Below are 13,858 nucleotides of genomic sequence, written 5' to 3' on the forward strand. Positions count from 1 at the left end.
GCGACAGTACAATTCTTACCTAAGCTCCTGTAGAATGCAGCCAGGGTGTTGAAGACCTTCACACAGATGTTTTACTCCCAAGTCCTCTATATCATTACTGGATAGGTCCAGGTTTTTCAATGACAGGTTATGAACAAGAACAGACTTCAGATCCTCACAGCAAGATACGGTGAGATCGCATTTCCGCAACCTGCAAACATGAAAGACATTAACAGAACTCAAAGGCACTGGACTAATTGTTCTAGAGAACAATTATTTTCATTTGTACAGGAAGAACGTCATGCAGCTCACACTAGACTGCAAGAGTGATGCCCCCAAATGAGGCCAAATATTGACAGAGACAGGACGTGAGGTCTCATAAACAAACACACAAACACACACATATATAAAGAATGAAATAGGGACCATAACAGTTGTGGTGACATTCTGTCATCAAACTAGCATGGTGACCAGGGGTCATGTGATCAAGTTCATGTAGATCTTTCTTACAGGGGGATAAGCTTTACTTTGATATGGTAATTGATATGGTAATTTACAAGTCAGGAAAGAGATAGCAAGCAACTCCCCCTCTATCCTCATTCCTCTCTGTTCCTTCTTGGCTGTGCTACTGAGCAGACGCCATGTGCTATCTTGGTGAACCATGTTATACTCTATTGCTTCCTTTTCTTCCTTGGTGAATGTGATGTTGGACTTGCAGCAGTGAGCCATTACTAGATGTGAAGGCCTAACCGTGGGTGAGATCAAACGTGTGGGGAAAGGGATTACTATATAGATAGATAGATTTAAAAGGGTTGTTGCTCCGTGGGTCTGGGCTGTGTGTTTGTGATATATTTATAGTATTGTGTTGTTGTCTTCTAAATAAATACCTTTTAATGTAGACGAACCTTGTGTAATATCAATATTAATTTGGTGATACACCACAACAGTGAGAAAGGAGGATGATCATAAGTAGGATGGGGGCCAATGATAGGGATAATTGATAGTTAGAGCAAGGTAGAAAGTGAGAATCAAAGGACAGTGACAGACAGAGACAGTGGAAATTAGAAGCAAAGGGTAAATAACAGGAAATAAGACGGTCAGTGAAATTTAGGAAAAAGGGGAAGTGATGTGTTACTGAAACCATTTCTCCAGACATCATTTGCCATGTGGTAGAAGGGGTCCAGAAATAAATGTATGACTTTGTTACATAGTTTGTTAAGGAGGGTCACTTTTAATTCTGGCTAGTAGGTTGAGATTTGAAATATGGAATGCTGATCAGAATCTTATTTGTGTTTGTTTCATTGCTTTACCTTCTGATTGCAACTCAATTAAGGATAGTGTGGTGAGACTTCCTCCCTTGAGTTCCATTTTAGTTTCCCCCAAATCAAAATATAAAATGGGTTTTACTCACATTTTTGCCAGCGCTGATCAAGCTATCTCCCATGACATCACAGCACATTGCTGCCAGAGGTATAACTCCACATCCTAGAGTTCCGGTTCGGCTAATGTTTATTCAGTGCATATTGGGCATTTGTTGTCAGCACCCATAGCATGCTGGCTACAGATGGGCAGGGGTGCCATGGATTGCCCCCTGTGTGGCCCCCAAGTCCTCCCAGCAGTCTGTAAAATCCTATCTAAATGTCAAAAAATCCTGATCCTAAAAATTATGACAACCCATTTTTCATTTTAGTACATATATGCAGGATCCTTATGGTCTTTAACCCCTTAAGGGCCAAACTTCTGGAATAAAAGGGAATCATGACATGTCACACATGCCATATGTCCTTAAATGGTTAAGCTTCTGTTCTACATATTTTGTATCTCCCCCAAAAAGCAACTACTAGCTTGATCAAGTACTTACTAAAATAACTTAGTACTATTATTATATTATTATTGGCATTTATATAGTGCTAACTTATATGAAGCAGTGCTTTATTATATTCTTAAATTCCCCCCTTTATAATATATATAAAGGGAGGAACTTGAGAATATATTAGACAATTACAAAATGTTAAAGGAAGAAATAGGTTGATGAGGACCCTGCTCAAACGATCTTACAATCTAGAGGAGGTGGGGTACAAAAAAATGAAATAGGAATGGCAGCATGGGGGATAGCAACCAAACTAGCAAACATTATTGTACACATGTCATGCAAAATTGATCTGCCGGCATTTTATGGAAAATAACATCTATATAGTATAAAAGTCTATATTTCCCAATTTTCTGAGTTGGGGAGAAGATATTAGTTGACACACTTAAGAAATCAAATGATAGCATGACTACCTCAAATGCTAATGCCCTGACATCAAGAACATGGGATAAAATGATGAAATAACATTGTTCTTACCTCAGCTCCTGTATTGTACAGCCTGGATGCTTTAGACCTTCACATAAAAGTTTTACACCTGAGTCATTCAGTTTATTCTCGGACAGGTCCAAATTGATCAGGGATCGGTTTGTAATAAAAACAGAGTAAAAATCTTCACAACAGATTGATGTCAAATTACAGTCTTCCAATCTACAAAGAAAAACACAGACACCTGTGTTAAAATACACCTACCATTAAAATTATAGACTGGTCATTTCTTTGTCAGTGGGCAAACATTCAAAATCAGCAAGGGATCAAATACCTTTTTCCCTCACTGTATCTTGTCTTCTTTTTGCAAATATAAGCTGTGAGGTTAGAGAGTAGATCAGTGTCAAAAGAGTAAAATAATATGTTAAAGTGGTGCTTGGAATTACAAAAGAAGGAGATGGTGAGTAACTTTGTTTGGTAATGGAAAAGGCTGAAATGAAATAGTGTGAGAACTATATATACTACATGGAAACTCTGGTCTACACTACAACTTCCTCTATTCCTCTCAGGCAAGTACAAGTGCCTTTGGAGTTAGATTAGTTTCGTGTTCTAGGACTTTGGTTTTAGTTAATATAGACAATGGTGTGTAGCTGGTGCTATATTTTTTAGGGTAAGTGACAGTATAGTGTTAAAAAAAGAGAGGTTTAGACAGGAGAAAGCCTACTTGGAAAGACTTAATTTTGTTAGAGAATTGCTGCAAATCATAAGGGACAAAAATGTGTCTTTAAAGTTGATGTTAGGTTATGTGTTTGAAATTCTGCAGAGGGCACATAAATAATGTACTTCAGCAGATAATCATCGTGAATATGGAAAGCGTGTATTGGAAAGTTCAAGAATGAGCACAGATTACAGAAGTTTCTTTTTTAGAGTGTTACCAATTTTATGATTAAGACAGTTAGTCATTTCCATGTAATCACAAAGTCATGTAGAGGAATTTGGAGCTAACACAGAAAGGAGGATGCCAGAGAGCTACAAAGGTAAGGCTAAACGCTGATGTCTCCTTGCATCACTCCTTTCCAGGTAACTTGGGTAGCTTGATATTAGAGTGCCAACAGAAATATGTGACAATGGACAGAGCAAGTGGTAACAGTCCTTAGAGTGTTCCCCACCATTCCAAAAAGAGCCGCACTTCGTAAAAGTAAGCTGAAATTCACTTCCACTAGGTGGATCCTTAAAATTACTGTATTGTGTTGAATATGTAACATATGCAAAACATACACACATACAGGGCCGGATTAACATAGGGCTGATGGAGCTGCAGCTCCAGGCCCAGGCCCATAGAATAGGCCCATTGATTTAAAAAAAAATTTTTTTTTTTTTTTTTTTTTTTTTTTACATTTTTTTTTTCACACATTACTCTTAGGGATTCCACCTGGCTTTTATTTTATTGGCACAGCCAGTATTTGAGGCTGCCTGGCTGGTGCCAATATTGCAGTGATACTGGCAATATAAATGCTGGTATTTTTCTCAGTATAAACAAGAGATTACTATGCAATACCAGCACTGGCCAGTAGGGGTCACTGTATGTGGAGACAGGCAGAGATAGGAAGTTCCAGCAAATCCCTCCCTGCCTATCTATACTCACTGATCTGCAGGGGTGCAGCTACAGAGAGTCCAGACAGCAACTCCCACCCTGCAGAGACAGCCTATAGCTCAGAGAAGTAAGGGATGGGGGAAAGGCTGCAAGGAGACATACACTGAGACACTAAGGGACATTGGAAGACATTATGACACAGACTGTGGTGTCTCAGTGCCCCCTAGTCTCCCGGTGCCCCCAGTCTGCCAGTGTCTCACTGTCCCCATGTCTCCTAGTGCCTCAAGTGTCTCAATGTCCACATGTCTCCAAGCTAGTGTATGTGGCCCTGGTGTCTCAGTGTCCCCATGTCTCCCAGTGCCCCCATGTCTCAATGTCCCCATGTCCCCCAGCCAGTGTCTCTAGTGTCTGTGTCCCTGGTGGCTGTGTCCCCATGTCTTCAAGTGTCCCCTATTTTCCCAGTGTCCCCATGTGTCCCAGCCAGAGTCCCCTAGTCTCCCAGTGTCACTGGTGTCTCAGTGTCCCTAGGTCTCCCCGTGTCCCCAGGTCTCCCCGTCTTCTTAGTGTCCTAGTGACATGGGGACCCTGGGATATATGGGGACACAGGGAGACATGGGGCATTGAGACACTGTGACACATAGGATCACTGGGAGACCTGGGGACACGACACTAGGGGACACTGGGAGACATGGGGCACTGAGACACTGATACATAGGAACACTGAGACCTGGAGTAATCGACACATGAGGGCACTGAGTCATGAGGGTACTGGGAGACATGGGGGCACTGGGAGGAATCCATCTATACAGCAGAATCAAACTAAGTAGTTTTTTGGTGATTTTACAGCATTTTCTCTTATGTCACTCCTTGTGATTTACATCATGTGGTGTCACCCATACATATTTAATTATGCAAATTAGTAAGGCCGGTATGTTTTTCCAAGAAAGGTGGCAACTCTAACTACTTTTCACATACTTAAGTATGGAAACGTAAGAGGGATGTATGGGAACAAAACTTGTGTGGACTGGCTGACAATGAATATAGTTAAAGGGACACTATAGTCACAAGAACAACTACAGCTTATTGAATTTGTTCTGGTGAGTAGAATCATTACCTTCAGGCTTTTTGCTGTAAACACTTTTCAGAGAAAATGCAGTGTTTACATTACAGCCTAGGGATAACTTCACTGGCCACTCCTCAGATAGCTGTTAGAGATCCTTCCTGGGTTATGGCTGCCTACAATGCATCCAAACATTCAGTGTCTCCTCCCTCTGCATGCAGACACTGAACTTTCCTCATAGAGATTCATTGATTCAATTCATCTCTGTGAGGAGATGCTGATTGGCCAGGGCTGTGTTTGAATCATGTTGGCTCTGCCCCTGATCTGCCTCTTTGTCAGTCTCAGCCAATCCTATGGGGAAGCACTGTGATTGGATCAGGCCACCTCTTCTAATGATGTCAGCAGACTGCTTGTGTTTCTGAGTCTAACAGCATGCAGAGTTACAGCTTCAGGCTTGAATACAGTAAGATTTTTCTATACTTATGGAGGCATGAGGGGCCCAGGGGGGCTAGATTGTGGTGTTAACACTATAGGGTCAGGAATACATGTTTGTGTTCCTGACCCTATAGTGATCCTTCAAGGTAATGCTGTCTTTGGTCTCTCTAACACTGTGGCATGTTCCCTTTCTTCTACACTCACTACACACAGCTTTTCTCTGTCCCAGACTATATACCAGGAGCGTCTGCTTGCTAGTAAGAAGGTAAGTGGACCAGTGAGTGGACCAGTGAGTGCTAGGGGACAGTCCTTAGAAAGCGTTGCATCATTAGATGCATTTATGCCAAGCTCAGGGTGCTGTATGCCCTTAGTTGGCCAGCTGCATGATTGGCAGTCAGCCTGACATGCATTCATGCCAGGCTTGCCTTCTAATTCTTTGGGCAGACATGTCCTCTTTTTGGGCATGTTCGCCCCTTTTGGCAGGTTACATGATTTGTGTCAGTGGTACACCCTTTTACCGTGCCCATTGACTTCCTGCTTGACTGGACGTTGCTGTTAGGGGTTATGGATTTACTTGAAAGATGAAAACATAAATTAGTGAGAGATTAGCCTAGGGTATGTGTTTTCTTATAGCTGCTGTTTTCTTTCTCTCCAGCACCATCTCCATCAGATACATGACGCTTGGGAGTGTTTTACTGTTTTTGGTCGATATGATTCTGTAATTAGGCCCGTCATAATTGTCAGCACCAGGCCCACTGGGCTCTTAATCTGGCCCTGCACACATACCTTGTAAGTAACTTGCGATCCAGATAAAATCCTAAGTAAATTCACATAAACTACAAAAACATTTCAAAGTCTCAGATCCAAGTACCTGTGAGAAGCTGGGAGGCGGGGTAATAACGTAGGCGAAGAATTACCCTAAGCAGTTTCTGAATGCACGTTTACCCTAACACTTTATCAGTTACTGAGAGAGAAAAAAAGAGACATGAAGAGTAGAAGAGAGGAAAACATTAATTGAGAATCTAGGATACGATAGTGAAAATGAGGAGCTAGAAAGTATTAGAGGATGTGGTTATGCTTATTTAAAGGCAGCATTAATGGAGAGGCAATAAGGACAATGCGTTTAACCCCTTAAGGACCAAACTTCTGGAATAAAAGGGAATCATGACATGTCAGACATGTCATGTGTCCTTAAGGGGTTAAATATGGATACAATAATAACTGTGTAACACAGTATAACTCCTACCGCAATTCAAGCAGCACACATCCTGACTGCATGAGACCCCCACACAAATATTTCACTCCTGAGTCCTGCAATTCATTCTGTGACAATTCAAGTTTGGCCAGACATTTGTTTAAAATAACAAAGCAGATATCCTCACAGGAAAATGAAGTAAGATTGCACTTCTCCAACCTGTAAAGACATTAGAAAAACATGTTAGATTAGTGACATTCAGCCTCTTTGTAGTGAAGGGACACATAGTTGTCCAACTTGTTAGCGAGAAGGGGTGGAGAGCAAGTCCAATAAAATTTGTGCATAATATGTATAATGGTCTCTTACTCATTTCATCTTTCTTCTCTCCTCCTCATGCCATTATCTTTCTCCATTCTTATTCAATCTCCTCCCTATTTCTTCCTTCCGTTTTCTAACAGGGCCTTTCATTACTCAATCTCTTGTCATTCCATTCCTCTTTCTAGTTTCTCTCCACTTCACACTTTCTCAGTCTGCCCCTTGCCTACTCTTTTCATTAATATTTTAGATTTACCTTTAGCTTAGTCCTATTTCATTTTTGATCACTGACTATTATCATTTAAAATCATTAATATAGTCTCTTTTTGTTTTAGCTCATGATTTTACGATGTGTCAGGTTTAGCAAATTCCCCTCCTACAACACACCATGGATAATGCTAGATTGCTTTCTATATTTAAGTAGGTTTCTACATCTTTAAACAACTTCTGCTCAGTATAAGTCTATGGGCAGAGTACACAATTGACTAGTACCGATAGGGTTAAGTGTACTGAACTTCCCTTTTACTAATATAATAATATATACCACACACCCTGCACTTGGTTTATCATTATCAGTATCTGTTCAGGTCACATCTGGTTTTTGTCTACATAGACTTGACACGGTCCGGCAAGCTAACAGCCTTAAAGCGGCACTGTCATGCCGAACTTACCTTTCTTTAATCGCTTTCTCTTCTCTCCCTCTCTCAGGATCTGTTCTTCATTTCTTCCTGTCTCCTCTAGTTTTCATTAAAACATAAGACAAAGTAGGGACTACTTGTCTTATGGAGGTTTCCTACACCTGACCATCTCTGACCAGCGGAGGAGCAAAGTGTGCTTCATTTCCGGTGGTCAGAGAAATTTTCCCACAATTCATAGCTTTCCTCCCTGTTCCCGCGGTGCTTCCTGTCAGTATCTCCGAACGTCCTGTCATTTAGACAGGACGCCTTCAAAACTGCCGAATTGCGTCCTAACAGAATGAGAACAGTTCCTCCATTCATGTTAGAACGCAATTCGGGACTTTATCCGGATCGGGGCCATAAATAACAATGGGGGGGACCTATTATCCTCCCCCCCGGACACCACCCCTGAGTGGCGGGTGGGGGCCATAAAAGACAATGAGGGGGACACACCTATTGTCCTCCCTCCAGGACCCGACCCCTGAGCGGTGGGTCAGGGCCATAAATAACAATGAGGGGGGACCTATTGTCCTCCCCCACCCCCGGCCCCAACCACTAAGTGGCGGGTCGGGACCATAAATAACAATGGGGGGGGGGGCTGTTGTAATCCTCCCCCGGACCCCGCCCCTGATCGGTGGGTGGGGCCATAACTAACAATGAGGGGGGGACCTATTGTTCTTCCCCTCCCAGTCCACACCGCTGAGCGGCGGGTGGGGGCCTTTTGGTGCTATTTGCATCTTTCTGACTTATTTACAGCCGTTCGTATGGTTCAGCACGAATCCTTTATGAAAACGTATAGGTGGCCGCCATTTCGGGACTTTGCACGTGTTCGCGGCCATCTTACGTACGACCAGCGGTGTTTGCCCACAACCATCTGGAACTAAAAACGGAGATGCAAACAGGCGAATACCGCTGAGACCTCCAGGATAGCATAACTTCGTGCTGGACCTACCGAACGGTCCACCGTTCGGTAGAACAATTACCCTTCGCATGGGGAATACAGCGACCCCAGGGATAACTATGGATGGCAAGGGGTTCGTGGAGTTTTACCACACGAACGGAGACCGACCGCAAGGCCTAAACCAGTGATGGCGAACCTTTTTGAGCCCGAGTGCCCAAACCGCAATACATGCCAACTTTTTTTTCCTTAAAGTGTGTGTGTGTGGGGGGGGTGCGTGTGTGTGTGTGTGTGTGGGGTGGGGGTGCGTGTGTGTGTGTGTGTGTGGGGGGGTGCGTGTGTGTGTGGGGGGGTGCGTGTGTGTGTGTGGGGGGGGTGCGTGCGTGTGTGTGGGGGGGTGCGTGTGTGTGTGTGGGGGGGTGCGTGTGTGTGTGTGGGGGGGTGCGTGTGTGTGGGTGTTGTATGTGTGTATGAGGGGTGCTGTGTGTGTGTGTGAGGGGTGCTGTATGTGTGTGTGAGACGGGTGCTGTATGTGTGTGTGAGACGGGTGCTGTGCGTGGGGTAGGGGTGCTGTGGGGGGTAGGGGTACTGCTGGGGGGGTAGGGGTACTGTGTGGGGGGTAGGGATACTGCTGGCGGGGTATGGGTACTGCTGTGGGGGGTAGGGATACTGTGTGTGGGGGGTAGGGGTGCTGTGGGGGGGGTAGGGGTACTGTGTGTGGGGGGGGGGGTAGGGGTGCTGTGTGTGGGGGGGTAGGGGTACTGCTGGGGGTGGTAGGGGTACTGCTGATGGTGGTAGGGGTACTGCTGGGGGGGTAGGGGTACTGCTGGGGGGATGGTAGGGGTGCTGGGGGGTAAGGGTGCTGGGGGGTAGGGGTACTGCTGGGGGGTAGGGGTACTGCTGGGGGGTAGGGGTACTGCTGGGGGGGTAGGGGTACTGCTGGGGGGGGTAGGGGTACTGCTGGGGGGTAGGGGTACTGCTGGGGGGGGTAGGGGTACTGCTGGGGGTAGGGGTACTGCTGGGGGGGTAGGGGTACTGCTGTGAGGGGGGTAGGGGTACTGCTGTGAGGGGGTAGGGGTACTGTTGTGGGGGAGTAGGGGTACTGTTGTGGGGGGTAGGGGTACTGCTGGGGGGTAGGGGTACTTCTGGGGGGGTAGGGTGCTGCTGCTGGGGGGTGGTGCTGTGGGGGTAGGGGTGGTGCTGGGGTGATAGGGGTGGTGCTGGGGGGGTAAGGGTACTTCTGGGGGGTAAGGGTACTTCTGGGGGGGTAGGGGTGCTGTGTGTCAGTATCCCCCCCCCCTCCTTCTTACCTTTAATGAAGTGGGAGGGGGGGGACACAGCCATCCCTGGTGGTCCGGTGGTGGTACCGTAATTCCTGGTGGTCCGGTGGTGGCAGGCAGTGCTTCCGTGTCGGGAGGCAGGGGGAGGGATCTGTGAAGCAGCTCCCCTGTCCACCCGCGCGATGCTGTGTGGAGCGTTGCCATGGTAACGCTCGGCAATGCTCCACACAGCATCGTGCGGGAGGACAGAGGAGCTGCTTCACAGATCCCTCCCCCTGCCTCCCGACACGGAAGCAGAGTAGGCGCCTGCCGTTTCGGGCAGGCAGGTGCCTACTCTGCAGTGATGGCGGACCTGTGGCCGCGTGCCCACAGAGAGGGCACGGCGTGCCATAGGTTCGCCATCACTGGCCTAAACGTATGGAACTATTTTTCGTATTCTTCTTGGTCACCCACTACCAAGGGCGGAGGAGGAGTGGATAACCTGGTGTATCGATTGCAAGTAAGGGGCTTGAGCAGAGACACATGGAAAGTATTCGCAATTCTCATATGAGCCGGAAGTGCCAAAGAATAGGTCACTGGATTAATATGTTGGGTAACTCGAAAGGGACCTATGTACCGAGGGGCAAATTTCATGGACGGAACCTTAAGTTTGATATGTTTTGTGGAGAGCCACACCCTGTCACCTGGAAGATAGACAGGATTAGCGCCCCGTTTTTTGTCAGCTTGGACCTTTGCTCGTAATGAAGCTTTTTGCAGAGCTGAATGGACGGAATCCCAGGTATCATGAATTGATTCTAAACGGGTGTTCAAAGCAGGGATTTCCGTGTCTGAGAATTCAGAAGGGAAAACAGTGGGGTGATAACCCTGATTTACAAAGAATGGACTATGATTAGAGGATTCATGAGTCGCGTTGTTCCTGGCGAACTCAGCCATGGGTAAGAGTTCAAACCAGTTAGACTGATTGGCATTGATAAAGCAACGTAAATAGGCTTCTAAAGACTCTCTGCTGCTCCATTAGTTTGAGGGTGATACGCTGACGAAAAGGAGAGTTCGATGCCTAATTGTTTGCAAAAGGAACGCCAAAACCTAGAAATAAATTGGGTACCTCTGTCAGATACTATGCTTTTGGGTACACCGTGCAACCGAAAGATCTCTCTCAAGAATATTTGAACTAGATCTTGAGCAGATGGTAATTTTTTAAGTGGGATAAAATGTGCCATCTTCGAGAATCTATCGATAACCATAAGGACTGTATTAAATCCGTTTGAACTGGGTAGCTCCACAATGAAATCCATGGCCAAATGGGTCCATGGAGTATTAGGTATGGGCAGTGGTTGTAACAGTCCAGGGGGTGATCTAGGAGGAACTTTAGAAACGGCACATATTTTACATGCCCGAACATAATCTTTGGTATCGTTCCTAAGAGCAGGCCACCAAAACCTTCTGGAGATAGCAGAGAGGGTTTTATGGACTCCCGGATGGCCCGCTGTGAGGTTGTCATGGAATAAGTCTAGTACCTTTTTTCTGAACGGAGGTGACACATACAGTTTGTCCGGAGGTTTTCCCACGGGTGCCTGAGTTTGATCTGCTATTATGGCACAGAAGAGTGGAGAAGACACTTCGGAAACTGTGGTGGCAATGAGGCATTCTGGAGGTATAATAGGATATACTTCTTGTTCAGGAGCCTCTTCTGTCTCAAACTGCCTAGAAAGTGCATCGGCCTTGGTGTTTTTAGTTCCAGGCCTATAAGTAATTATGAAATTGAATCGGGAGAGGAACAATGACCATCTAGCCTGACGAGAGGACAGTCTCTTAGCGTCCCCAATATAAGCCAAATTCTTATGATCAGTAAAGATCAAAAGTGGCTCTTTGGAACCTTCCAAGAGATGCCTCCATTCCTTAAGGGCAAGTACAATGGCCAAGAGTTCCCTATTCCCTATGTCATAATTCTTCTCTGCAGGTGTGAGTTTGCGAGAGTAGAACCCACAGGGATGTAAAGGCGTATCAGGACTTTCTCTCTGAGACAGAATGGCTCCAACTCCTGTTTCTGACGCATCCACTTCTAGGACAAACGGTTTGGTCAGATCAGGATGGGTCAGGACAGGTGCTGAAGAAAATAAAGATTTTAATTGTTCAAATGCCTCTCTTGCTTCTTTGGGCCAAGATATACAATTTGCTCCTTTTTTGGTTAAATTGGTTATCGGGGAAATAACGGAAGAAAATCCCTTTATGAATTTGCGGTAGTAATTCGCAAAACCTATAAAGCGTTGAGTAGCTTTAAGGCCCTTAGGCAACGGCCACTGTAAGACTGCCTCCAGCTTACGGGGATCCATCTGGAAACCAGACGGAGATATAATGTATCCAAGAAATTGTATCTCCGTTTGGTCAAACTGGCATTTTTCCAGTTTACAGTAAAGACCGTTCTGTAACAGGGTTCTAAGTACAAGTCTCACATGTTCGTGATGTGTCTCTAGGTCTGGGGAATAGATGAGAATGTCGTCCAGGTACACTAGAACGAACATATGAAGATACTCTCTCAGGACATCGTTAATAAAATCCTGGAATACCGCAGGAGCGTTACATAATCCAAACGGCATAACCAGGTATTCGTAATGTCCCATTCTTGTATTAAATGCGGTCTTCCATTCGTGACCGTCCTTAATTCTGACTAGATTGTACGCACTCCGGAGATCGAGCTTAGTGAAGACTCGAGCTCCCTTCAATCTGTCAAACAGTTCTGATATAAGGGGAATAGGGTAGGCATTTTTTATAGTAATCCTATTCAAACCCCTATAATCGATACAGGGCCGTAGATCTCCCTCTTTTTTAGAGACAAAGAAAAAACCAGCCCCGGCCGGTGAGGAAGCTCTACGGATATGACCCTTTCTGAGAGCATCCTTTATATATTCTTCTAAACAAAGATTTTCCTGGGAGGACAAAGCATATACTCCTCCCTTGGGAGGCATAGTCCCTGGTAATAGATTTATGGTACAGTCATAAGGTCTATGAGGAGGTAACCCTTCTGACTGAACCTTGTTAAATACCTCTTTTAAATCCATATACTGCGGCGGTATCTGTGTGGTCAAGGGAGGTGCAATAGGAACATTAATGGTACCAATTGGTTGTGGAATTTGCTTAAAGCAGACACCTTTGCATCTCTCACCCCAACTCACAATCTCTCCTTCGATCCAATCCAAACGTGGATTGTGTTTCAGGAGTCAAGGGAAACCGAGTATTAACGGACATGTAGGTGAAGAAATGATTTGAAAGGTCATTTCTTCAGAGTGGAGAATACCCACTGAGAAAGTGATTGGCAGAGTTTCGTGTGTGATGAAAGGCTGGGTAAGAGGCCTTCCATCAATAGCCTCGACTGTTATAGGTCTCTCTTTCTGTCTTAAGGGCAGGAGATATTTTGCAGAGAACTCTTTGTCTAGGAAGTTCTCCGCAGCCCCAGAGTCAATCATAGCCTCACACTGAACAGTGGTCTTCTTAAAAGACAAGGTAACTTTGACAAGGAAACGGTTTTTAGTCAATCTAGGGGACATATACATCACACCTAAGGTCGGTCCCCGTACGTGACTTAGGTGTGCAAGTTTTCCGGCCGAACCGGGCATGACAATCTTTGATGTCCTTTCTTGCCACAATACATACATAACCCCTCGTTACGTCTGTGTTGTCTCTCTGCCTCAGTGAGTTTAGCGCTACCCAATTGCATGGGTTCAGGTTCTGGAAGAGGCGCTTGGCTACTCACCACTGGGTTAGAGAAACGAGGAGCTATGGACAAATTAGAACGTCTGTTACGTTGTTTGTTTTTCTCTCTCTCTCTGAGCCGGTTATCAATGTCTATCATGTATGCAATAAACTCATTAAGATTGACCGGAAGGTCTCTAGCTGCGGTATCATCTTGTATACTCTCAGCTAGACCTTCAGAGAAAGCAGCCACCAGACCACTATTGGTCCAATCAACTTCAGATGCCAATGTTCTGAACTCTATGGCGTAATCGGCTACAGAACGACTGCCTTGCTTTATTCTCATAAGGGCTTTGGCAGCGTTCTTCTCCCTGCCCTTAGGTTCAAACATAGCTTTAAAAGCTGTGAGAAAGGCACTGTAATCACGGGCTACTGCGTC

At 45.3% G+C, this 13,858-nt stretch overlaps 2 protein-coding genes across 2 annotated transcripts in view; one reads left to right on the forward strand and one right to left on the reverse strand.

Annotated features, from left to right (window-relative positions):
- LOC134608803 (uncharacterized) overlaps positions 1-13,858 on the forward strand; it is a 233,460-nt gene that overhangs the window by 152,650 nt on the left and 66,952 nt on the right. The gene's annotated exons all lie outside the window — the stretch shown is intronic.
- Positions 1-13,858, reverse strand: part of LOC134608802 (NACHT, LRR and PYD domains-containing protein 3-like) — a 243,579-nt gene that overhangs the window by 75,256 nt on the left and 154,465 nt on the right. The window contains exons 8-10 of the mRNA XM_063451911.1: positions 6,611-6,778; positions 2,327-2,497; positions 20-190 (exon numbers count right to left, since the gene is read on the reverse strand). Of these exons, the coding sequence (XP_063307981.1) occupies positions 20-190; positions 2,327-2,497; positions 6,611-6,778 (510 nt within the window). The remainder of the gene's footprint in view (positions 1-19; positions 191-2,326; positions 2,498-6,610; positions 6,779-13,858) is intronic.

This window comes from Pelobates fuscus, chromosome 4 (genome assembly GCF_036172605.1).
Source record: "Pelobates fuscus isolate aPelFus1 chromosome 4, aPelFus1.pri, whole genome shotgun sequence".
In the NCBI taxonomy this organism is placed as follows: domain Eukaryota; kingdom Metazoa; phylum Chordata; class Amphibia; order Anura; family Pelobatidae; genus Pelobates; species Pelobates fuscus.